This window comes from Pithys albifrons, chromosome 13 (genome assembly GCF_047495875.1).
Source record: "Pithys albifrons albifrons isolate INPA30051 chromosome 13, PitAlb_v1, whole genome shotgun sequence".
NCBI classification, from domain to species: domain Eukaryota; kingdom Metazoa; phylum Chordata; class Aves; order Passeriformes; family Thamnophilidae; genus Pithys; species Pithys albifrons.
The window spans coordinates 21,639,883-21,664,839 of NC_092470.1; the positions used below are offsets into that span (position 1 = coordinate 21,639,883).

At 50.7% G+C, this 24,957-nt stretch overlaps 2 protein-coding genes across 3 annotated transcripts; both read right to left on the reverse strand.

Moving 5' to 3' along the window:
* Positions 1 to 200: 200 nt before the first annotated feature.
* Positions 201 to 8,927, reverse strand: WDR76 (WD repeat domain 76). The gene is made up of 13 exons (XM_071568342.1): positions 8,831 to 8,927; positions 7,899 to 8,156; positions 7,259 to 7,351; positions 6,810 to 6,865; positions 6,169 to 6,289; positions 5,377 to 5,478; positions 5,247 to 5,290; positions 4,997 to 5,150; positions 3,979 to 4,131; positions 2,464 to 2,678; positions 1,876 to 2,028; positions 1,033 to 1,086; positions 201 to 567 (listed from the first exon to the last, which is right to left on the reverse strand). Exons 1-13 carry the CDS (start codon positions 8,888 to 8,890, stop codon positions 312 to 314), a joined length of 1,719 nt encoding a protein of 572 aa, XP_071424443.1. The 5' UTR covers positions 8,891 to 8,927; the 3' UTR covers positions 201 to 311.
* An 807-nt stretch (positions 8,928 to 9,734) lies between these two features.
* On the reverse strand, positions 9,735 to 24,228 carry BLM (BLM RecQ like helicase). Of its 2 annotated transcripts, none has more exons than XM_071568702.1 (21): positions 24,069 to 24,228; positions 23,476 to 23,987; positions 22,652 to 22,811; positions 22,133 to 22,245; positions 21,663 to 21,795; positions 20,031 to 20,758; positions 19,158 to 19,334; positions 18,678 to 18,796; positions 18,080 to 18,193; positions 17,293 to 17,391; positions 17,060 to 17,208; positions 16,688 to 16,794; positions 15,805 to 15,965; positions 15,128 to 15,323; positions 14,292 to 14,482; positions 13,173 to 13,320; positions 12,635 to 12,834; positions 11,727 to 11,919; positions 11,480 to 11,602; positions 10,935 to 11,142; positions 9,735 to 10,054 (listed from the first exon to the last, which is right to left on the reverse strand). In XM_071568702.1, the coding sequence occupies exons 1-21, from the start codon at positions 24,182 to 24,184 to the stop codon at positions 9,871 to 9,873; spliced, it is 4,131 nt and encodes a 1,376-aa protein (XP_071424803.1). In that variant the 5' UTR covers positions 24,185 to 24,228; the 3' UTR covers positions 9,735 to 9,870. The 2 variants fall into 2 exon arrangements, with proteins under 2 accessions (XP_071424803.1, XP_071424802.1); XM_071568701.1 differs by having other exon boundaries at positions 22,133 to 22,248.
* Positions 24,229 to 24,957: the final 729 nt, after the last annotated feature.

The following is a 24,957-nucleotide window of genomic DNA, read 5'->3' on the forward strand; positions in this document are numbered from 1 at the left end:
TTCATAGCTGATGGACAGAGCACACCAACACTCCAGCTTCTCTCATGAAAATCGTTAGGAAGTTCCTCATCCACGCTCCAAGTGCTGATCCCACGTGTTTTCTTTTTTTTTGTCATTGGGGAAAAAAATCCGTTTTGGTACAAATGTCCCAGCAGGATTTATTTCCACTGAAGACACAAATGCCCAAAGGTAGTTTAAAGAATTTATTTAAGGCTTCTAAAATACACTTCTGTCCTGAGAAGTAACAGTCAGCTTCGGAACTGCTTAATAGGGAACAGAGAAAGTTAATGCAAGAAGGATCTGAGGCACTTCTACTCCTTGAACACGTGGAGGCGCCCGCTGGAGTTGCCGCCCACCAGGATGCTCTGCCTGGGGTGCACCACGTTGATGGAGCACACGGAGCTCAGGTAGTCCAAGCTGTGGAAGGAGTGCAGCAACTTGCCGGTGTCCTGGAAGATGCTGATCTGCCTGGGCTGTGCCATGCTGCCCACCACGAAGCAGTGCTCCTGCTTGGGGTCCCAGATGGCCCTGAAGCGGCTCAGCCAGCGCCCTGTGTTACAGTTGTGTCTGCAGGGGAAGGAGGAGAGAGGGAAACGTTCCTCCACTGAATCCAGGATTTTAAATCATCCTTTATGTCCTACCTGCTCCCGCACCTACTAAACCCTGCTCAGATCTCTGCAGTGGACCCCTGTTCTAGGACAGGCAGGATGGGACAAGAATCCCAGAATGGGTTGGGTTGGAAGGCACCATGAAGCTCATCTCACTCCACTCTCTGCCACAGGCAGGGACACCTTCCACTAAACCACACTGCTCCAAGCCCTGTCCAACCTGGCCTGGGACACTCCCAGGGATGGGGCAGCCACAGCTTCTCTGGGCACCTGTGCCAGGGCCTGCCTACCCTCACAAGGAAGAATTTCTCCCCAGTATCCCACATAATCCTGCCCTCTGGCACTGGGAAGTCACTGCCTCTTGTGCTGGCCCTCCAGGCCCATAGGGAGAGGCCACACCTCGGCCCAGGTGTGTTCTCCTCACCTGATGGTGCTCAGGACTGTGATGGTCGATGACAAGGACGTGGTGTCGTAGACCCTGGAACACAAATAGCACCTTGTGCATGTGCTAAAAAGACAACCAGGATCAGCTCCAGCCAGACCCAGGAGCAGCACAGACACCCAGCTGGGCCACAGACACCAACATCCCAACTGCAACCACTCATGTGCTTTGTGAATTAGATTTGCTCTGAGCTGAACTGAGCCCACCCTTTCTGAGAGCTGCTAAAGAGGCTGGATAGGCCAAACCCAACATCCCACTCACTCTCCTTCACCCCCATGAACTTTGGGGAATCCCACTCCGTGGGGCAAAAATGCTGCCAAGGTCAAACTACAGCAGGCAATTACCTAAATTATGGTCACAAAACCACAAATAAGAAACAAAAAACTCCAACATATGCAACTCACAGCAGCTTAAATTATTAAATGGTAGGGTATTTACAAAAAAATCATTATTTCAAGTGCCAGCAGCTAAATATAAACAAATTTCTGAGCACTGCATTCATGTTCATAAGGCAGGTTTTGGCTGCTTTTGCTTGGTTGATTTCATGGTTTTGTTTGGGGTTTTTCTGGTAGTTTTTTAAACATTAACAGTACCTGTGTATTTCACTGCTCTCTGTTAAATATCCCTCAGAAAAATGAGAATTAGAAAAATTACAACCAAACAAAAAATAATTAAAAACTACATTAAAAATGTTAATGCAAATAAACCTTAGACAGAAGGTTCTCAGTGACAGGTAACAAAGAGAGGTAAAAACAATATTGATGACTATGATAAAAACCCTGTAGTTGGTATTTTGCATGAAGATTCTTCCTTGCAGAGCCTTACCTGAGCCAGTCATCAGCACACACTGTGACCACCCTGCTCCCAGTGAGAGGTGAGAAATAGGCTGAGGCCACACTTTTGGTGTGGCCCGTGAGGGAGCTCACAGGCTCACTGCCCTGGGGCTTCAGGCACCGCACGTCGAAAACACAAACGTCCCTGCAACAGAACCACACTCACACTCAGTAATTAGCCCTCATTAACAGAGAAAGATCCAGAGGTACAGGGGGCTGTCTAGGAGCTGGTTCACAGTTTCAATATTCAGCCAAACAGTGGCTCCAAGGGATTTGGGGAGCACCAAAACCACCCCAACCAGCCCCTCATTCAAGTCCCTCTGTTCACCAAAGCCTACCAGGGCCCATCTCTCCCCACTTCCAAAAGGTGAAGAGAAGTCAAAGCAAATCCCACTTTAAATCCTGCTAAGGACTGAAAACTTGTTTTCTAAAAACAACGAGACAGCTTTGAGGATACATTGAGGCTGACAAACTGCTAATCCCCAGCTCACCTGCCCTCCTGGCCCTTCAGAGCCCACTCCAGAGTCCAGATAGACAGACCACTGCAAACAGAGTAACCAACTCAATTTGAGCTACATACACTAAGCCAGCAGCCAGGAAATACTGTTTGTTCATGGGGTGCACGTGGACTGTCCGTGTCTTCCTGAAGCCAATGTCTGCAGAGAGCTCTGACGACACCCCCGGGGTCCGTCTGTCCACGACAGCCACGGCCCCGTCCCACTGTCCCACGATGGCAGTGCAGGCATTGTCCTCCAGGAAGTCAAAGGAAGAGAAGTTTTCCTCACTCCTGTAGATCTGAGCACAGACAAAGTCAAATGGTACCACAACTACACAACAAAACACACCGAGCTGTTCCTAACACCCAAACCCTCCCTGGGCTTTGGGTTTCATCCTTCTCTTTCAAATTCACTGAAAATGCCACTGAAGCCTGTCTGCTGGGAGCTCTCCAGCCTCACCCAGCCATGCAGCTAACCCTTAACCCTTCCATGAAACAGGGATGCTTTCCAAGGGGAAATAACTAGGAGCTAATTAACCATCCAAACCAGGCCAGCAACAGCACACTCCAAATTCTGTTAGAGCTCCTACAAGGCAGTCCCCTCTGTGTTCCAGCAATCAAAGGGCTGTTGGCCTTGAGCATACGCTGAGCAAGGATTAAGGAGATCTTTCCCTTTTCCAGTGCTGCACAAACCTTGAATCAGGTGCAGAAATATGAACCTGGCTCCCTGTAATTTGCTAGATCAGACTCAGGATGTCACCCCATTCTATCCCCAGAGATGCTTTCACACCACTAATTAGCAGAAGCACAATGGTGCTGCAGGAATACTTCATGGCTCAGCTCCCTGGGTGTGCAGCTGTGCTCATTCCAACAGCACTGGAACTCCTACAGGTATTACCAGGCTGGGTAACTTGGCATAAGGTAAACTGAGCAGTTTTTGTTCCCTGACCTCACAAGACATCTTGCAAGCATTTCCTCAGATAATGACCTCCTATCCCTTCCTGCCCCAGCAACTGCCTGCTTGCAGCCCTGCCAAAACCACGGTGCCTGCAAGGGCTGGCGGGATAAAAAGCTTTAAGCTGTAGTAGGTTGTTCCCTTCCCAGTGCTGGAGCTGATCAATGCAGCTGTGGCTGTCAGAACCCAGCACACTCAGCTCCTGAGAAGCTGCACAGACAGAGCCTTCTGTCTTTTGAAGGCTGAGAAAAGCAAAGGCAGCTCGTGGGTTATGTTGTTTTACAAAGCTCTTTTGGGTGTTTTTTTTGTAAGACAGTTCTCCCAATCACTCTGTCACTGTTCAAAGAAAATGCCTTGAGAAGAGACACACATTGCCAAGTATGGGAAGAGAAAATTAAACTCAATAATTGCAGCTGTCTCTGCAGGAAGTAAGCTGGGAAAACCTGGGCTGTTACTGGGTTTTGGTGACTAGGAAGCATCTCCCTATTTTTGTGATGTTAATTAAAGGTTAATTCACCTGTCCTTGTGCACACAGAACCTTGAACCTGTTTTGCCAATACAAAGCCCAAATAATGGCTTGGTACAGGCAGACTAAACCTGTGCAGTGCCCTGGAGAGGTGCCCGAGGAGGCAGCACTCACTCACCTCGTCAAAGACAGCCCTGGTGACGTCCCCACAGCGCAGAGTGTCGTGGCTGAGGGACAGCAAGTGGGCAGGGTTGCAGGGAGAGAAGTGCATGCAGCTGACCTGCAGATTGTGGGGGATGAAGATGTGGGCTCCCTCTTCAGACCCACAGCTCTGCAAAACAACAGAGATTCCATGGGCACTGGTGATCAGTGTAGTTATTTCTATTAGTTACTGCAGCTTTCAAAGTTAAGGCTCTGGTTTTTGGAGGAGGCAGAGGGTGCTGGATGTGTGGACACAACAGCACAGGTGACATGCAGTGAGGCTGTTTCTACTCCCAAATTTGGGAAAGCTGCAACTTCCTGCTGCAATTTCAGTGCCCTTTCAGTGCTGTTACTGAGAGCTCAGGCTGATTTACAGTGACCCAAACTGAATGAAAGCAGCATGTCCTACATCTTCTCTTGTAACTTTGGCATCATTGAAGCTTCGTTATTTTGAAAGAAACCGAAAACCTAAAGGGGCTCCAGGAGAGCTGGGGAGAGACTTTGGACAAGGGCCTGGAGGGACAGGACAAGGGGGAATGGCTTTCCACTGCCAGAGGGCAGGGTTAGATGGGATGTTGGGATGAAATTCTTCCTAGGAAGGTGGTGAGGCCCTGGCACAGGGTGTTCAGAAAAGCTGTGGCTGACCCATCCCTGAAGTGTTCAAGGCAGGGTTGGACAGGGCTTGGAGCAACCTGGGCTGGTGGGAGGTGTCCCTGCCCAGGGCAGGGGGTGGCACTGGGAAGAGCTTTAAGGTCCCTCCCAACTCAAACCATTCTGGGATTCTGTGATTACACCTGGGCTCACCAGGGACCAGACAGACTTTTCAAGCCATTCTGTTGAGGCCCAATTTAACAGCCACCCTGGTGTTTACCTGAAGAATGGGGAAAGCCCAAAATTCCTCAGGATCCTGAGGAAATGCCATGCCAGGCTGTGCCCCACCTACACCAGTCCTGTACCACACAGCTATGCAGGTGAGGAGCACACCAACCACTCACCACATTCCAGAGGCCAATGTGCCCCCACTTGTCTCCAGCTGCCACGAGGATGGTGCTTTCGGAAGGGTGGATGGCCATGGAACACACGCGCGACTTCACCACCTTCCTGACGTTCTCCTGGCTCAGCACCATCCTGCTCAGGCTCTCCTGGTACCTGGAGAACCACAACCACCAAAGAGCACCAAAACCCTAATTAGAGAAGGGAGGGGAACTGGACAACACCCAGTTTCAGCTGCTGTTTCCACGTTACCTCTCCATGTCAGGTGTGCATCTGTCGGCATCATCTATTTTCAGCTACAGACAGAAAGGAGATACTTATCAGAATCAGGATCCAAGCTAAATGACTTTATCAAAAAATAACTAAATATAACTAACAGTACCTCACTTATCCTCATCCACGTGTTCAGTAAGGCCTCTGTCCACTTACTGTCCTCCACCTGCCCCTCTGGAACCATGGGCACAGGTCCAGGTGGAACCTGAGGCTGGAACAACATTGACAATTTTGTAACTCAAGCAAACTAAAACCACAAACAGGATGAATCAGTACCTGCCCCACACCAGACATTCCAAGAACACATCTACAAAAAGACAGGCAATAAACAGAAAAAAGTTGATATCAAAACCTATTAAAAGGATACAGAGAACTTCACTGAGCACAGAAAAACTGCCTCCCTGGGTTTTTTGCTGTCCTGATGCTCCAACAAGACTTGTATGACAGATTCAACTCTACAGAAGATTTCAATTGTCATCTCTCAGAGCAACATAACTTTTACTTGTTGCTCTGTCACTGCTTCAAAAGGTGGTAAATATTTCAAAGGAAAATAAACCACATCAAAAGTTAAAATGAAATAAAAAGCAGAGTAATGAACCTTTGAATTTAGGCTGCTCAACTCCTCGGGCTGTTGATGTGCAATGTTTTGCCTCAGGACCCTTTTGTGCATCCCAAACTGCACTGTGCCACCAGCCTGAGCCCCAGGGCACTGCCAGGCTTGTGGAGAGGCTGTGGGGGGTGACAGCACTGACCCTTCACTGCTGTCCCTGTGCCACCACCTCCAACACGTGTCAGGGTTTACACGCCCAGCAAAGCCCAGTGCCAGCAGTCGGTGTCACCAGCACGGGTGTTCCAGAGCTGCTGTGCACACACACCCCCCCTCCAGCCTTTCCCCACTCACATATCCCTCTGATCCTGGCTGGGCAGGCGTCTCTGGCACCGGGAGCTCCGACGGCTCCACCCGCAGCAGGCGCATGGACCGCCGAGGGGCCAGTTCCTCCTCCGCCTTCTTGGGCTTGGGTCTGGAACAACGGGAACGCTTCAGACACAGAGCCCGACTCGCTGCACTCGGGGACAGACTGGAGGGGACAGCTGGGACACAGACTGACATCCAGCCCCTCCTGGCCCACTGCAGGAGGGATGTGGTTCCTTTCCCCCCAGTGATGGTGAGGAACAACCACAAGCACTTTGCAATGCACACAAATGACCTGCACCTTTATTTTCCTTGTAACACATCCCGCCACTGTCACTTCCCTTCCCAGCCCTCCTCATTTATTATCCATCCCGTCACCCACCCACCAAGTTGTCCTTTCCCACCTTCTCCCACTATCTAGATTATTCTCTATTTGGTCTTCAGCTCATTTTCTGCTTGGCCTGGCACTGGTTTGGCACTGCCAAATGTCTTTTCTTCTACACTAACTGGTTCCCTTCTCCCTTGCACCTGGTTCTCCCTCTCTTTTTTTCCCCACACCTTTTCCCAACATTTGTTTTCATCCCACAAAAAAGGATCAAGAAAACAAATCTCATCTACTGTTATTTTACCTCTTGGTGCCATGTGGTTTTCTTTTGGTTGCAATTTCATTAAGTCTTGCAGCTGACTTAAAGAGAAAAGATTAATTATATATATAACAAGCATAAAGGATTAACCTGTGTAAGACAGAATTTCCTCAACGCTGCAATGAACTCTATTGCAATGATTTACAAGAAAGAGAGAAGCTGTGGCTGCCCCATCCCTGGCAGTGTCCAAGGCCAGGTTGGACAGGGCTTGGAGCAACCTGGGACAGTGGAAGGTGTTCCTGCCAATGGCAGAGGCTGGAATGAGATGAGCTTTTGACTCCCTTCCAACTTGACCACTCCAGGATTCTGTGATTTTCATGGGTTTGTTCACACACCTGCCCCAGTGAGGGAAGGGTTTCCCACCAGGAGGGATGACAGTGCAATTATGAACACTTAGAAAGAGCACTTTGGTGCTATTTAAACTCTATACAAACCTTGTGCAGCTCTAGAGAAGCAAAGAATTTAGCATTTTCTTTAATGTTCTTTAGCCTTTTCCTTTCGTAGGCTGATAGGTGAGAGTGTCCATCCTACAGAAAGAAAAGCCAGTTACCCTGCACTGTATTGTTACATGGCTGCAAGAGAGGTCCTAGGCTCTGAGTCTCTAAACTGATCATTAAATTAAAGTGGTTTGAGATAAAACCATACAAATTGGGGTGATCATGTATCGACACCAGAACTTGCTCATACAGGTAAAGTTTGCTTTACAACACTTACTCTGGCATTAATTCTGTGAAAAGAACAGTCCATCAATTTGTTGTTAGACTGAAAATAATAATGAAGAGACTCAATAAAGAACTTAAAACTCCAGTCTTACAGCAAACACTGCACATAAATGGAACTCAGACCATTTTTGTCTCTTGTAGGGAAGGTGGACTCGCTAAGTTTAAATAATGTCCTTTTTATACCGCAGTGCCCAAAACTACATACTCTGAGCATTTTGTCCATCCCTTAGACGTTGTGAAAGGGTGAAATGAAGTCACATACTGCCAGCCAGAGGTTACAGAAGGGGGAAAAACTACCCACAGAGATAACACACAAGTTTCATTAAGACACCGCCGGGGTCCCGGCACTCACCGCGGCCGCGTCCCCCCTGTCGCTGCCCTCGCTGCCGTCGCTGTCCGCATCCCCCAGCGCGTCCTGGCCGGGGGCCGCGGGGCCGGGCTCGGGGGGCGACTCTGGCTGCGGGCACGGCCTCTTGCCGGCCGGGGCGAGCGGCCCCGCGGGGCTCTGCGGCCGCTTCTGCCGCAGCGGCGACAGCACCACCCGCAGCTGCCGCGCCGGGCCCGGGGCCGCGCTCGGAGGGGGCTCGGCCGGGCCCACCGGGCTGGGCTCCTGCGAGGGGCAAGGAACGGGGCTCGGCGGGGACCCCGGCAGGGACGGGCCCGACCCCGACCGGCCTCCGCACTGACCGGCCCCGGCACTGAGCCCGATCGGCCTCGGGAACTGACCGGCCCCGGCAGTGAGCCCCGATCGGCCCCGGGAACTGAGCTCCGACCGGCCCCGGCGTTGACCGGCCCCGACACTGACCGACCGCGACCGCCCCCGGTGCCCTCCTGTCAGACCCAGGGCGCTGCCGGTTCCATCCCCTCACGCCCGGGCTCCACCGCGGCCTCCCCGATCCCTCCGGGTCACCTCCCGTCACAGCACCGGCGCCTCCCGCGCCCTCTCCCCACACCGCGGCCCCTCCGCGCCCCCCGTTCCCTCTCCCCAGCCCCACAGTCCCGCTGCGCCCCCCGTTCCCTCTCCCCAGCCCCACAGTCCCGCTGCGCCCCCCGTTCCCTCTCCCCAGCCCCACAGTCCCGCTGCGCTCCCCGTTCCCTCTCCCCAGCCCCACAGTCCCGCTGTGCTCCGCAGTTCCCGCGGTCCCGCTGCGCTCCCAGCGCGCCTCCCCCGGTCCCCGCTCCTCCCGGCCCGGCCCCTCGGTCCCCCTTCCCCGCAGCCCCGGTGGCTCCCGGCCGCTCTCCTCACACGCTCGGCCTCTCCCCCCAGCCCCGGCGGTCCCGGACCTGCAGGCGCTGTCGGGTGTGCGGTGCCGCCTCCTCGGGCCCGTGCTGGGGGAGCGCCATGGCGGGCGGGGGCGGAGCGGCCCTTCCTTCCCGCGCGGCCCGGCCCGCCCTCGGCGCTTTCCCGCCCGCGGCACCGCCCGGCCCGGGTTCGGCAGGGGGGACACGGGAGGGAATCCAGCCCCGGGAGGGCGGGCAGGCCCTGGCACAGGTGCCCAGAGGAGCTGTGGCTGCCCCATCTCTGGGAGTGTCCCAGGCCACGTTGGACAGGGCTTGGAGCCACCTGGGATAGTGGGAGGTGTCCCTGCCCCTGGCAGGGGTGGGATGGGATGAGCTTTAAGGTCCTTCCCAACTCCAGTAATTCTGACTCGTTGCTAAGAAATAGCGGATGAAATCCTCAGCTCCAGCCAAGCAAGGGAGCGGCCCTGCCCTGCCCTGGCAGCTGCTCAGTGAACACACACATGCAGCTGCCTCTCACAGCCCTCCTGGGCAAGGCAGGACGCAGAGCCAGGGGCAGCTCCAGCGCTCCTGGCTCTGAGAGTGACACGATCCCAGGTTGTGGGTTTTTTAAATAACTGAAAAAACACAGCCAGAGCTGGGCCCTCCCAGCTCCAGGATCTGAGGAATCAAAGAGGAAACTTAAAAACATTTGTTACTTTTCCTTTCCCAACCTGCTGTTTCTGGAGGAGCAGCCCAGCTCTGGAGCACTGGGGCAGGAAGGAGCAAGGGAGGAGGACAGAGGCAGCCACAGCTCGGGGACTCACAGGGGTTTGTGGTCCCAAGCATGACCCTGAGGTGGCTGCAAAGCAGGATCATAGAGAGGAGTGTCAGCAAAAGGGGAGAGTTTCTAGAACCAGAAGTCTCTTATGGTAGAAAGAAAGGCCCAAATGAACTTATCACTTAAAAAAATATTTATTTAAAGTGAGCTTTTGTAGTCGACAAACACATAAGTCCCCAGAAGGTTCAGCAGCAAATGAAACAAAATTTTAATAAACAATGATTCCATCCTGGGGACTTGCTTTCACCCAGTAATTGTTTCCTGGTTACAGTACGGAATACGAAGGCTGGAGGAAGTTCCTGGATTTCGGTTTGGGCAGTGCCATCATGCCCAGCCTCCCAGCAGCTCCCTGCATGGCACTGACACTGTGGGATGTGGATGTGGGGTTGGAGGAAGCCACAGCCCTTGAGCTCTGAGTCTTTTTGGTCCTTCTGTACCTGCTGTAGCCACTGAAAAACCAGAGAGAAGGTGCGTGTGACACAGGGCGGCACCTGCCCCGCCCCTGCCCCAGGCTGCACCACATGGGCACCACTATTTGTAAAGACAATGTGTTCATTTTATAATTTTTTTTTAATATACATAGCTGGAAAACTAGCTCTGAAATGCAAAGTGAGTGCAGCTTTTGCTCTGGGATGTGCCCAAGGCTGAGCAGCAGCCCTGGACAGGGAATGAGCCAACCCAACTCCAATTAACCCAATGAGAGCACCAACAGCAAGTGACACTTCGGGGTCAGGAGCAGTCAATGACAAATATTTCAGCAGATGGAAGGTGCAAAGCATGGAGCAAAACCTGCTGAGCTGGGAGTGGCCATTTGCTATAATAAACAAGGAGCATAGGAAATGAGGAAAAATGGGGCAGGGAAAGGCAAATCCTTGGGAAGTGGTGGATCTGCTCTAGAAGCTGAAGACCAGCCAACACCACGTGCATGTGTGGCCTTGTGTGGCACAATCAGAGTGAGAATTTGAATTAACTAGGGACTGAAGTTCAAATATTCCATCAAATCTTCCAAGTTTTAAGACCTCTTTATGATTCCAAGCAAGGAATCAAGTCAGCCTGCTAATGCTAGCTACAGCAGCACACTGAAATTAGGTGTCTCTGCTTAACTTGAGGCACTCAAGTGTGAGGACAACTGTTAAATACCTTCCTCATTAGCCTTTTAAACCAAGGATGCAGAAAAGCAAGTGGAGCATCTGTTACCAGGCACTGGATAATTTTAACACCATTGCTTAAGTTCATACTTAAGTAACTGCAGTGGGAAAACTGCAGTTCTGGGATCATCATCATGCTGATCTGGGCAAAGAGAAGTAACAAGTGACCCCAGGCACGTACCCTCTGGGCTGGAACTGTTGGTTGCCACCAGCACTTGTCTTTTTCCTCTTGCAGTCTCTGGAGTTTGCTGGCCGTTTCCTTTTCCTCCTCTGGTTTGTGTTATTGCCAAAATAGCTGGAGGTTGTACGTGCATCTTCCCCTTCTCCATCACTCCCAGGAGTGCTGGTGCTCCCTGTGGCTGTGGCAGCTCCTGGGCCGGCAGCATCTTCTGCAGAGAGAGGTAAAAGCCATTCAACCAAGGTATCACCTGGGCCAGTCAGACTGTCCCCAGAAATCACTGATGGCATCAAAACATCTGTCTTGGCTGTTCCACCCCTTCTCTGCACTGCCCTCATCCCAACTCTTTCAGATACATTGAATTTAGTGTGAAGGCAACAAAGACCTTGGTATGTTCTGAAAGTGTGGGATGGCTCCCTTTTGTGATTATTAGCCTGCAAGAATTAGTTATTTGTGATTAAAACAAGGTAACTGTTGAATCAAGCATCAGCTGGAGGAGACGGGCACTGCACAGGACAGGCCACGCTGAGGTACAAAGCACACTGCACCTGGGATGGAGCGTTCCGAGTACTTATCCATCACTTTAATTATTTCTGCACCATATTTCTCCAGTTTGTCTTCTGTGACACCATCAATCTGCAGCAAAACCTCCACATCAGAGGACAGGGTTTCTGCAATGTAACAAAGTATCCTTTAGACATGTCAAAAAAATACCTTCTTATAAAGAGATCCTGGAGGAAATTAATTCCTTCCTGTGCAGAAGCCCTGAAGGACTTCTTAGCAACCCGACCTTACCTGCTATTTTCTTTAGGGTGGAGGTACTGAAAATATTGAAGTAATGCACATCAAAGACTTTGCCCAGCGTTTTGCACGTGTCTGTGAGTTCACTGAGGCACTGCTTAACCACCTCTTCCCGCTGGGACATCTTTGCCATGGAAGCCCTTTGCTTTCTGATGGCACTGGCACTCTCTGTCTCATGGAACTCCACCTGTTAAAAGGAGCCATCGATAACCCTGTCAGGGAGTTCCTGCAGAGGTTGATTGAGAACACAGAAACAGAGCAAAGAAAAGAAAGTATCTCTTGATGGACCAAAAAAAGCTATTTTTCCAGTATATGCTTTCAGAATGACTTTTTACAGGCTACTCATTCACCCCCATGTTTCTCCTACAAAGAACTGGCAGAGTTTAAATAGAGGGAAAAACTCTTGAGAGCCCAGTTCACAGCTGGCTTCAAACAGAGGTTACTGGAGTTATGTTGAGGGCTCTACTCTGCTCCAAACCCAGTACTAATGATGAAGCATTGCCTCAAGAAATCTGGGACTGTTCCACGGCCTTCTTGAAGTGCATCTTCCACCAGAGCTCACCAATGACTGGGAAAAATAGAGCAGAAAAATCCAGAAGGGAGTGCTGGTCCTTTCTTTCCTTTTTAGCCAGCCTTTTGTAGAGGTCTGAACTTTCCTTCATTGTCCAGCTGGGGATGGGGGAGAAGTGAAAGATTTAAACTGCTCCAAGCCTCTCAAACTCACCTTTTGCCCCATAACATTGTTGGGATACTGGACTAGGGATCATATATGTTGGATTCTGTTCCTGCCCTTCAGCTGGAGACAAACTGTGTTTTAGCTACCCAAGGGGATATGCCAGAGGAAAACTGCAGCACATTCCTAAAATCGATTCCCTCGAGACACCAAGTAAATAGTTACACACCTGCAGTGACCCATCCAGCACAGCCTGAGCTTTCTCTCCCAGAATCACATATGCCACTGCCTGGTCATTGGCTGTGATGTACAAATCTTCATCCAGGATCTTGTCCAGGACCAGTTTTCTAAACAGCCTTTCAGCATTATGCCTGGAATAGGCAGCTCCCTTCCCAAATATTCCAGACTGAATCTTGGCACTCGTTGAACCTGTTGAACAGAAACCACAGGATGAGCCTGTGATCAGAAAGCCCATGCATGTGTGCATTTACAGACCTGTGGGAGATTCCCAAGGGAATTCCACAGTCTATTCACATTAAAAAGCCTTTGAGCTCCAGAAAACTAATATTATCACTATAGCAACCTGAAATGGATTAAATCTTCAGTTTCATTTATTTTGAATCATTTCCTGTGAAGGTTCCTGGGAAGATTAATTTTGCAAAAAGCATGTGCTTTCAAAGCCCTGCTGGCATTGCACAGCCCTCCTGATTCCTGGTCAGGGGTTGGTGCACCCAGTTATTCAGGTGTTTCTGGAAGAGCAGACTCACCTAAGAAAATGTCCACCATCATGTTCAGGGTGTACCTGCCAGAGCCCGGGTTCCTCCTGCCATTCGCCCGTCCCGCCTGCCCACAGTGCTCTCGTACGAACCGTACGATGTTCTTCACATCCTCTGTCACATTCCTTGATTTATAATCCTATTAAACCAGACTTGATTAGGAAATGTCATTATGTGTTTCTGCTCTATAATGCAAGTTCTTACTGACAACCTGTTTTCATTATTGAGCTTTTCCCAGCCATGAGCTCAGTTTGTTCCAAACAGAGAAACAGTTAGTAACCTACAGTGATACAGTCACAGGGATTCTGGATGTCACCCTGGAAAATGCAGTAACAGTCCAACTGACTGTATATAATCTCCATTGTGTTTTTTGTATACAGTGAGGTGCTGCAAAGCTCCTGGATGAACTCTGGGAATCGAGGTGAATCATTTGGAAAGCATTCCCATAATTATCCTGCTGCTATGACCTAGAATTTACACTTCCAATATGCATTAAAATGAGAAAAATGGACTGAACATGCATTATTCTGATCCAATTTGGTTCCAATTACAGCTATGTAAGGGAATGCTTCAAACACAGGGCTGAAAAGCAACATCCACAGGTACAAAACTGATCGGGAACCCTTCCCTGCCTCCTTTCACAGCTGCCTTTCCTTCTGCTCTGCTCATGCCACTAAGTTTGCTTCAATACTTGATGCATATCCCCAGATCTCTGGGACACCTCCAGCAGTGCACGCCTGATGTGGCACTCATGCTGCTCTGGCAGGCCAAAGCTGCCCTGAAAACATCAGAACAGGCAGTGAAGGGATTTTCCCATAGCCACTCCAGTGGATCTGATATTGGCTCCTGCCTCCCACAAGCACTGCAGCCAAGAAAACTGACATTAAAGAATATCCTTGCACCTCTGACTGGGACAGGAGCATCAAAAGTTGATGGCCAGTCTATAATTCTGCTCCAGGTTAAACCCTGGAAATAACTGGAAGCACCACAAAACTACAAGACATTTATACCTTTTCCCTTTTGCCTTCCCAAAGGTTGTGTAACCATTTTTAATGCAGCTAAACACAAAATCGGTTTGACACCACTACAAATAAAACCCGTAGGGTTTACCTTCTTCCTGCTGCAGTTGTCACAAATCACTTCTGGGTGGTCTTTGCAGAAGGTGGGGTTGAAGTTGGTCTCCCCGAAGTAGGCGAGCAGCTGGATGCGGCGGCACTCGACGACGTTCTCGCAGTAGTGCACCATGCTGTACAGGTTGTTGAAGTGCGTCTGCCTCGTGTGGCTGTTCCCATCCTTCTCCACTGAAACACCATTAATTCAACTGGATTCATTAGAGCTGGGTCTTTATATACGGTCAGACAAAACACGATATTGGTTTTGCTCAAAAAAAGGATGAGGTTAGTACAAAACTGACCGGATGTTATCTCTGAAGTTTTAGAAAATGGAGAAGGGAAATGAGCCTGGAATGACGAGAGTCAAGAGAAGGATTTGTATAACAGGGTGAGAGAAAATGGCCTCAGATTGCACCAGGAGAGGTTTAGATGAGATATTAGGAAAAATTTCTTCATGGAAAGGGTTGTCCACCCCTGGCACAAGCTATCCCAGGGCAGTGGTGGAGTCTCCATCCCTGGAAGTGTTCAAAAAACAACGGGGTGTGGTACTCGAAGACATGGTTTAGTAGTGAACATGGGGTTGGGGCTGGGCTGACAGTGGGACTTGATAATCTTAGAGGTCTTTTCCAACCTCAACAATTCCATGATTCTATAAAGCAAAGTGGTTTTGACTAAAATCCTGACAGAAAACCATCCAGGGAAAAGTTTTGCTCAGTTCTCCCCTCTTTGCAAAACTTAACTATCCATTGCACTTGCCAAGGACTGAATGAAACAGAGACCAGCAACAAAGTGACTGCTTTAGTATCACCTCCAACTTCCAAGAGGAGAACTCACTGAGGATGAGCCTTCTCAGCCTGGTCACGTCGCTGTAGCTGTAGAAGAGCAGGCAGTGAGATACCTCCCCATCCCGCCCTGCTCTGCCAGACTCCTGGTAGTAACCCTCGATGGATTTGGGAAGGGACGCGTGGATAACGTAGCGCACGTCGGGTTTGTCGATGCCCATTCCAAAAGCAATCGTTGCACAGATCACCTGGAAAGGAGATCACAAGGTTCTACACACACGTTATGGAAGCCATTCCTGCAGCTCTGCACTGAGACCAGACAGGTGGGCCAGGGTTAGCACCTGGAACCCAGAATAACAATTGGAACCCTGTAAAACGAGTACAAAACAGCAACATCTCTCCCATCAGAGGAGCTACTCCAGACACGAGGAAACCCCCAAATTCCAGTCCCTGTACAGTCCAGCAGTGTGCCAGCAGCGTGCCAGCAGCTGTTTCAGGAGCCCTGCACTGCTCAGGTCCTCCCTCCTGGAACAGCACACCTTGGTGCAGTGCTACAGCCTTCTAGTCATAAAATTCCCAATTAAAAGGTGCTGCTGTGCCCCAGTAGGTCTGCTGGGATTGGTTATTCAATACTGCAGCCCATTTGGTGATAATGCTGCACAACTTCCACTTCCCAGGCCAAGAGGGAAAAAAGCACCCAAATTCTCTCCCCTTTCCCATTTTCCTTACCTGGCATCCTTCCTGATTAACCCACTTCTGCTGCACGAGGTCCCTGTTGGAGTCGGTGAGGCCGGCGTGGTAGGCCAGGGCCGCCAGCCCCTCCTTCTGCAGGGTGGCTGCTGTGGTGTCACACTCGTGCCGGGACAGGCAGTAGATTATTCCAGAGTCATCTGCAAGCAGATGGAACACGGAATTTCAGCTACAATACAGTCTCAACCCCTTTCACTAGCTCAACAGGCAAACTTGCCAAGCAGATACTGACCTCTCCCCGTAGGAATAAGAGTAATAATATAACTGCTAAACTACAGAACTTATTTTATTAATATCAGATGGTTTTGTTAGTTTTTTCTACCCAATCTTTTGGGGGTTTTTGGTGAGGTGGAATGAGGAAAGATTTTCCTTCTCAATACTGTGCAATCTCAAGATTTAAAATACATGAATAAAACTACATAAATCAAGATCTAGAGAAGTTTATTTGATGTTCTCTCTTGGAGAACCTCTGAGGGAAACTTGGTGTAGTCCAATTCCAGCAGCAGGAACTGCAGAACTTCAAAGTGAGTCTGGAGGGATGCAAATCTCTGAAGACAGCTTCAAGGGGAACTACAGATTAGTGGACCAACACAATTAAAAAATTACACTAGTATGGATATGGATGCTAAGTTCTGGCAGGCTCCACAAAGATTAGTCAGAAACAGGACCATAATTTACTTTTCCATCTTAATTTGAACCCTTAACTTCAGGATGCACATAAATCTGATTACCAAGAACATCACTTTGCCTCCAACTTGCTTTTCCTGTAAATATATCATTATTACTGCATTATAAAAGCTGTTCCTGCCTTAAGAAGTGGTTCATGGAAAGGCCTGCAGGCTCCATGGTGCTCAGTACTCACGGGGGTGATATTTTTTAATCCATTCCAAGCAATCCATTGCCACCTTCTTTGGCTTCTTGGGCAACACATCATATTTCAAGTTATGCCTGTTGAAGCTCATTGTAAACCTAAAACACAACAGTTCATGGGGCTCATCAGCTTTATGGGTGCAGTTATGCTCCATTAAACAGCTTCCTTCATATAGCAAGTTTCTTATTTCTTCCTTTAATACTAGACATATAACTCATTACATTCCATGCATACATTTCATTTAATCAAGAATAGCTACATAAGGATTTCTGATGGGCCTGTGATACTTTTTTAACTTCACTGAATTTTCCACTTAAAATTTCTGCAGCACAAACAGTTTCAGGAAACTGCTGAGCAACTCACACTTGTGGTTTCAGCATCTCCAGCTGATTCTGGATGTCCTTCTGCACGCGGGGGTTGGCAGTGGCAGTGAGAGCCATCATGGGCACGGAGTGGAACTTCCTGCGCAGCATGTTGAGGCGTTTGTAGTCCTGTCGGAAGTCGTGGCCCCACTGGTTGGAAAACAAAAGCTAAGTGGAACAGAGTAAAATGCTCCCAGTGAGCCTTTTGGCATTTCCCAAAACAAAAGGTTTCACCTGGCTGACACAGTGGGCCTCGTCGATGACAAAACGCGCCAAGAGTTTCCTGTCGTAGAGGTTCTCCAGGGCGGACATCAGTCGGCTGCTGGCACACACCTGGGACACACCAGCCATGGCATTGGACAGCAAACCAACAGCAAAGCACCACCTGGCCTGGCTGAACACAACTGCCCTGTGCTGCCAAGCTCATCCTGACTGCACGGCTAAAGCTTGAAGGGAGAGATGATGTCAATCAGCTGCACTTTAATGAGCAGCTGGTGTGGGATTCCCACGAGGTTGTGGGATCACCTATCCCAAGGTCCTTCATTCTGAGGAAATTTCAATAAATTCAAATTACTTATGTCAGGAAAGAAACATAATCAGCACGCTGACCAGTCCTCTCTTGTGCAAAAACATACATTTAAGGAAGCAAATAATAAACCCCAATGCAAGCTCTGACAATCTTCTATTACCCTGACAGTGCCCTATTTTTCCTGTATTATCCTACTCAGAGCAGCCTGGATTTAGTAGCTGCTGGACAGTGATTAACACTAATATGTAGCAAGATACATTGAATGGGATGGGCATGGGGGTTTTGTTGTAAGAATTTAGATTGTACAGACATACTCAGTTCTCATACTTGGCTAATTGCTGATTGAAATTAGTTACAGATGTACAGTCTTACTGAAGATTAACTAAACATTATCTAAAAACTGTTTAGCAAGTTTTTTCTCCAGAAACCTACTCCAAGCCCAGTGTTTCCCCACAACCTCTCATGGTTTTACCACTCAGATGAAGTACAAACCTTCTCAGGGGTGACATACAACAGCTTTATGACAGGGTCTTTCTTTGACAATTGCATGTATATTTTTGAGGCATCAGCATCTGTCCTGTCACCAGTCAGGTATGTTGCAGCAATCTGTATTAAAAATAAATATATTGAGTTTTTATACATGCAAAACAGAAGAACCACCAGTTCCTAAGCACTCAGGCTGTGATCTCCTGCACCTGCTTTTCTTCACTCTGTGTATCACTGTTCCAGGTGTCTAGCACCTCCAGAACCCCCCAGCTCAGACTGTTAGTGCTTATTCCTGCTCCAGGGCCAGGCAGCTCCTGTTCAGGTGTGTCAATACAACTCTCAGGATCTCAGCATCAGCATCTGCTCTGGAAAACCCAGCTCCAGTACTCAACACTCAGGAGGAGCAATAAATTCAGCAGTTACACTGCCAAGATATTCAAATTCATCCAATTTAGTTCTTCCCAGACAATTTTCTGTGCCTTTCACAGTGTCCATCTAATCAATTTATGCAGTTTATATCCAAGAGACACAAGATTTGCTGTAACATTTCAGATTTCTAATCCAGTTACCTGCAGTTTCACTCAATAAAGCTGCTGGAACTTACATCTAAAGTCTTCAGCTTCTGAACCTGATCGATGATCAGCGACCTCAGTGGAGAGATAACGATCGTGACCCCAGCAGAGACACAGGCTGGCAACTGGTAGCACAAGCTTTTCCCACCGCCTGGAGGCGGGACAGAACACAGCAAGGGTTGGATATCGAGAGGAAAGGAGACAGTCTGGAGACCCATTTCCTTCCCACTTTACAGCACCTTCAGAAACAATTAACTTTTACCAATGACTGCCCCAAAGTTACCCTGGAGGATAAGGGAAAGTCACCGTGTGAATTATTAGGGAAGAAATTCCATCCCGACTCAAAACACCCCAGTGCAACAACACTGCAGGAATCCTGCAGCGCAGAATTCCAGCAGCATCTCCACAAAGGCCCAGGGGAAGGGAGAAGCTTGTCCCAGGCCGTGCAGAAGGAGCTGCAGGTGTGTGCCCTGTGCCCTCCCAGCCCAGCAGGGTGCTGTGGGGGCACATACCTGTGGGCATGAGGACGAAACAATCCTCCCCCAGCAGAGCAGCGTTGATGGCCTCCAGCTGGTTTGTCCGGAAGGAGTGCAATCCAAACTTCTTGTGAAATACATTCATCATTTCTTCAGAATGGGAAAATTTCATACCTCTGAAACGTTCCAGTGCAGGGTTATGAACTGCTGGATCTGACAGACATAAAAATGTACTTACAGTCAGTTACAGGACCAAGTTTAGGAAGGAATTCTTCCCTGGCAGGGTGGGCAGGCCCTGGCACAGGGTGCCCAGAGCAGCTGTGGCTGCCCCATCCCTGGGAATGTCCCAGGCCACACTGGATGGGGCTTGGAGCAATGTGGTCTAGTGGAAGGTGTCCCTGCCCATGGCAAGGGCTGGGACTGGATGGATTTTAAGGTCTCTTCTACCCCAAACCATTCTGGGACTCTGATTTCACCTCCCCTTTGCCCAACCTGTTTCTACAGTAGCCCCAAATGACACTGACCCACTCAGTGCCCCAGAGGGATTGGGTTTGCTTTCACGAGTGCCCATTTTGGAACATTTTGCATAAACAGCAAAAACTCATTGTACAGCTTTGAATTAACAACTGCAGAATCATTATTTGATTAAAAGACAAAACATTCTTATTTCCAATTTTAGAAGCTTCATCTTCCAGCAGCCTGAAATCTGAACAGGAAGGGAATATTCAAGTTTGGCATCACTTGGAGGAAAAAAGAGCCATGATGACTTTGCAAAAACAAACCAAAAGAAATGTCCACATAAACAAAAGGTACTGATGTGATCTGCAGCAGTTACTTGGCCTTAGGTTTAAAAAGAAGTAAATAAGAATTGTAAAAGGGAAAGACAATAATCCTCACAAGTACATTTACCTGGACGGTTCTTTGTTGCCATCAGGACACCTGACTTTGGAGCAGCAGGACTGGATCCCACAGCAGGCCCTTTGGCTCTGGACATGATCTTGGACAAGAGGGATTTGGTGGGAGGCCCTTCCCTGATGGGCTGGTACGACGGTGTTGACGACACCTCAGGTGCCAAAACAGCCACCGAGTCCTCCCAGTCCTCATCAAAGTCATCAATGTCGAAGTGCTCCAGGTCGAGGTCAGGATCGTTTGTCCCCAAACTGTCCCCTGCAGGGCTGGCTGTGGGGGCTGTGCTCTGAGCTTTCAGGGCTGTGCTGCTCAGGGGCACGTTCCCATTCCTCATTCCCAAACTTTCGCCCCAGCTGTTGTCGCAGGATAGCTCGGACTGGAGGCTGAGCCTGAGGGAACCTCCGTCCTTGACACTTCCCTTGGGAAAAGGCAGTGCTGCAGTTCCTGGGCAGGTGATCTCCTCAACACTCTGCTTTGAAGCACAAGAGGTATCCAAGGTTTGATTTGTTTTGGCAGAAAAGTTGCTGGAATGCACAGAAAGCACCGATGGGAGGTTTGTGGGTTTGGGGGAGTTTCTGTCGGAAATGAAGCTCCAGCCTGGGCCAGAACCTGGAGCAGCACCAGGACAGGCACCAGAGTCCTGCTCCATGGGAGCCTTCCAGCTGCCAGCAAAACTGGTCTTTATGCCATTGTGGTTCAAACTGGCAGAATTAGCCAGCAATTTTCTCCTGGGCAAGATGAAAAGGGATGAAAGAAGGAAAAAACATATATTTAGTCCCAAGCAATGAGTCCAAGTTCTACAACATTCATTGAACAGTTTTGTCCCTCTGCTATTAAACACTAACATATGGTGGTTCCATCATGCTCCCAGTCACTGTGTTTGAAAAATATTTCTCTCTAGGGAAGAGAGAAAACCACCAGAACAAACTAGTGACAAAATTATGACATCTTCTCTACAGACATAAAATAAAAGAATTCTGAAAACCAGGGAACAGATCTAGGAGAGGTAAAGGATACAAAATAAATCCTTAGAGCAAAAATATCCTCAGAGTAAAAATATGTTTTTATCAGATTTTGGTCTTAGGTACTTTCCAAAGACCATGTCTGACTACAGCAATAAGGAAATAAATTAGTTTGACTGAAAACATTCAGAAAAGCCCATAATTCCAGTACAGAAAAAAGCAAATCAAAATCCAAAATCCCAATACTTTATCTGTGTATTGTGCCTTCAGATGATGCAGGAGGTAGAGCCCCAGGCTTGTGGCAGCAATAATCACACTGAAAGACCACAGGTTCAGGGATATGAGAGAAATCACCACTCTGCAGTCAGTGAGAGTCTCAGGGAGAGGACATGAATTGGGTGCCTGTGGTTCCAAGAATTGAGGATGACACCTGGCAGGTCACAGCACGTCACCTGCTTCTCCAGAGGCACCTTCCTCACACTGGGTGTGGAACTGGATCCTCCCACCTGCCAGAACACTGGGACTGTTGACCCTGGCAGCACTTTGGGGTATTTTTTCCTTCCTTCAGTCAGTAATTTTAAGCTTTTAAACCCCCTCCTGCCTCACTCTCCAGTGTGCTGGGGACACCTGCAGGCAGGTCCCTGCTCCACACAGAGCTGTGCCAGCCTACCTGAGGTCCCTGTGCTGGAGCAGGGCCCTGGCACAGGACAGGGCCTGCAGCTCCTGCAGTGGGATGGCATCCACCAGCTCACAGATGGCCTCCATGACCCTGAGCAGCTGCTGGGCCACGGGCACACCTTCCCCTGTCACAGAAAAACTACTGTCAGAATAGGCAACAAGATCATTCCCTGTCCCAGAGGACAGCACATTGCAGTGAGTCTAATCATTTACATGCACTGTATTTTTCATTCCATTTGCATAAAGAAACTGTTTCTGTGTGCAGAATCTACAGTTTTTTGCCCTTGTCTTTTATTATCCATCTAAGCATGTTAATTATCTATCTATGTCAAATCTCCACCTATCAATGTTAATTCTCCATCTGTTAGTTAAAGCTTTGGATTACACAGGGCACACAGGAGAATAATTAGTTGTAAACTATCCCCAAAACCCAAGGCATAAGATTCCAAACGTTTTGTGTACCTGCATCCCCTGCACTGGGATCATCTCCACCTCCAGGCTGTGCTGTGGGAACCTTCCCCAGCCTGGTCCTGGAGCTGCCAGCTGAGCCACCAGGGGGAGAGGCTGTGAAAATACTGCTAATTGCAAAAGAAAAAGACATTGAAACAGGGCACTTCCATAGAGCAAGAGGATTTAAGATGTGCATAAAAAGATAAATCCCAGAAAGCCCATGGAGAACCCAAGAGCTGAGCAGTCTGTCACTCATCCTGCAGGGAGACTCTTGCTCCAGTAACTTTTATCCCTCCCACTACAAAAGGAAAAGTAACTTCTCTTTTTCTGAAGCAAAAACCACCTAAAACATCAGACACAAAATAAGTACTTGATAAAGCATTAATTACAGCTGCCAACCATTAACCTGCCAGACTGCAAAGGGACACAAACTCAATCTGTACCATTTAAAAAGTAGGACTTCCAGGTCTTTTTGGGTACTTTTCCCATCACCCCACAGACAGATGGTTTTACCAGTGAATTCTGCTTTACCTGAGACTTTGTACAGAGGGGGAGAAGGAAGGCAGCTCCTCCTCAGGGGAGGGAGGGACGACGTCCAGGTCATCCTCCTCCAGCTCGGGCTCAGCCAGTCCTGGGGGGCTGTTCTCAGCCCTCTGAGGGTCCTGGGCCCCACCTCCTTCAGCACCAGCAGCTGCAGGAGAAGTGGATTGATACTGTTGGGTAACACTGTAAACTCAGCCTGGTACAAAGAGAGGAAAACTCAACAGCCAGATTTCAAAGCACTCGTTTGATACAGTTTCTGACTGTTAAAAGACAAAGTTTACTGCTCCCTTTTCCCCCCATTAAAAACAGACGAAGTTTCAAAACACAGCAGGTAAGGCATTTAACACAGAGGTGTGTAGGACAGGGCTGCCAAGGAAGCACTGACTGATGGGCAGGAACTTTGTGGTCATAACTGAGGGCTGGAGTTCTTTTGTGGTGCATTTTTTGTTTGTTTTAAATGGAAAGAGACTCCTTTTTTTGGTTTAATATTTCATTTAGGCATAAGATGACTTTATGCCTCTTCTGTATGAATTTTAAAAGCATTTTTCTTCCTCTAACACCCCTGTAGGTTATTGCTCATTTTTGATGCCACATGGGGAGTGTTGCAACTCCAGTCCACAGAGAGCTGCTCCTTCTGCAGTGGGAGAGTCCTGCCCTGCTCCCAGCCCTGCAGCCTCCCAGGCTGGCGGTACCCAGAGGCTGCTCATCAGACCCGAGCCCACAGTTCCCTGATTCCCGACAAACCAACCCCCTGAGTGCAAACACAAACAGATTTTTTTCCAGCTCTCTGGTACCTTCAGACGGCCCCTCACCTGGGCGATGCTCTGCCCTGTCCTCGCTCAGACCCAGCCCAGCAGGTGAGTCCTCCCCGGGGCGCTCGCCCGCGGCCGTGTCAGGAGCGGAGTCCCCGGGGCAGACCGGGGGTTCCTGTGCCCCGGGGCGCGGCTCCGGCCCGGGGGGAGCGCCGGGCGGCTCCGGGCGGGGGCTCGGCCGGGAGGGGCCCTTGCTGGGCGCCCGCAGCCCCCTGGGGGACAGCACGGGCGGGCGGCAGAACCTCTCGATCCCCGACAGGTCGAAGTCGTCGATGTCATCCCACTCATCCTCGATGGTGATGACGGGCACGGCGGCGGGGCCGGGCCCGTTGCTGCCCGCGGGGGGCTGTGGCGGGGCCGGGGCCGGGCCGGGGCTGCGGGGCCCATGGCGGCCACACGCCACCGGCGCCTTCGCGCCCGGGGGGGCCGCGGCCAGGGAGGTGTTCACGTCCTTGTCCCTCAGCGCCGAGGCGGCTCCGAGGGCCCCGCGCGCCTTCCTGAAGGTGAAGCCCCTGCAACGAGACGAGCGCCCGTCACGCCGCGCCGCTCCCCCGCGCCGCTGTGCCCGCGCCCCCCGCGCCGTTGGTACTCACGGGGGGCGGTCCCGCGGTGTCGCCGGGGCGCGGGGGGCGCAGAGCCCCGCCAGGGCCCCGCGCTGGCGGTGCCGCCGCAGCTGCTCCCGCAGGTTGTTGAGCGGCAGCGCCGCCATCGCGCCCGCCCCGCCCCGCCCCGCCGGCAGGGGGCGCCCGCCCGCCCCTTCGCATTCGGCGCCAAAACAGCGCCCGGCCCGCATTGGCCGCGCGCGGGGCGGAAGTGACGCACGGACGGACCCGTCGCCACGGGGAGGGCAAGGGACGGCCACGCCCCCCGCGAAATGGCGGCGCCGGCGGGAGGGCGGAGCGGGCGGGACAGCGCCAGGAACCCCACCCTGACCCCCGGACCGGGCACGTCTGCACCGGACACACCCGCACCGGACACACCTCCGGACCGGGCACGTCTGCACCGGACACACCTCCGGACCGGGCACACCTCCGGACCGGGCACGTCTGCACCGGACACACCTCCGGGCCGGACACACCTCCGGACCGGGCACGTCTGCACCGGACACACCCCCGGGCCGGGCACGTCTGCACCGGACACACCTCCGGGCCGGACACACCCCCGGACCGGGCACGTCTGCACCGGACACACCTCCGGGCCGGACACACCTCCGGACCGGACACACCCGCACCGGACACACCCCCGGACCGGGCACGTCCGCACCGGACACACCCGCACCGGACACACCCGGGCCGGACACACCTCCGGACCGGACACACCCGCGCCGCACACACCCCCGGGCCGCACACACCCCCGGGCCGCACACACCTCCGGGCCAGGCACCCCCAGAGCGGACACCCCGGTCCGGGCCGCAGCCCCGGCGCTGGGGGCCCCTCCGCCCCCGCTCACAGCACAGCGCGGCCCTGAGGAAGCAGCTTTATT

Bases quoted from the DNA above. Each gene is read 5' to 3' on its own strand.
- WDR76 (XM_071568342.1), bottom strand. From the start codon at position 8,890: ATGGCGCTCCCCCAGCACGGGCCCGAGGAGGCGGCACCGCACACCCGA. The intron at 2,679-3,978 runs GTGAGTGAGTGC...GTCTGTGCTCAG, and splicing joins CCAGGGCTGTCTTTGACGAG to ATCTACAGGAGTGAGGAAAA. The intron at 568-1,032 runs GTGAGGAGAACA...CTTCCCCTGCAG, and splicing joins ACAGTCCTGAGCACCATCAG to ACACAACTGTAACACAGGGC.
- BLM (XM_071568701.1), bottom strand. From the start codon at position 24,184: ATGGCGGCGCTGCCGCTCAACAACCTGCGGGAGCAGCTGCGGCGGCAC. The intron at 22,249-22,651 runs GTAAAGCAGAAT...TTTTGCAATTAG, and splicing joins CCCTCTGTACAAAGTCTCAG to CAGTATTTTCACAGCCTCTC. The intron at 17,392-18,079 runs GTTTGTACTTCA...GGTGTGTCCCAG, and splicing joins TGTATGTCACCCCTGAGAAG to GTGTGTGCCAGCAGCCGACT.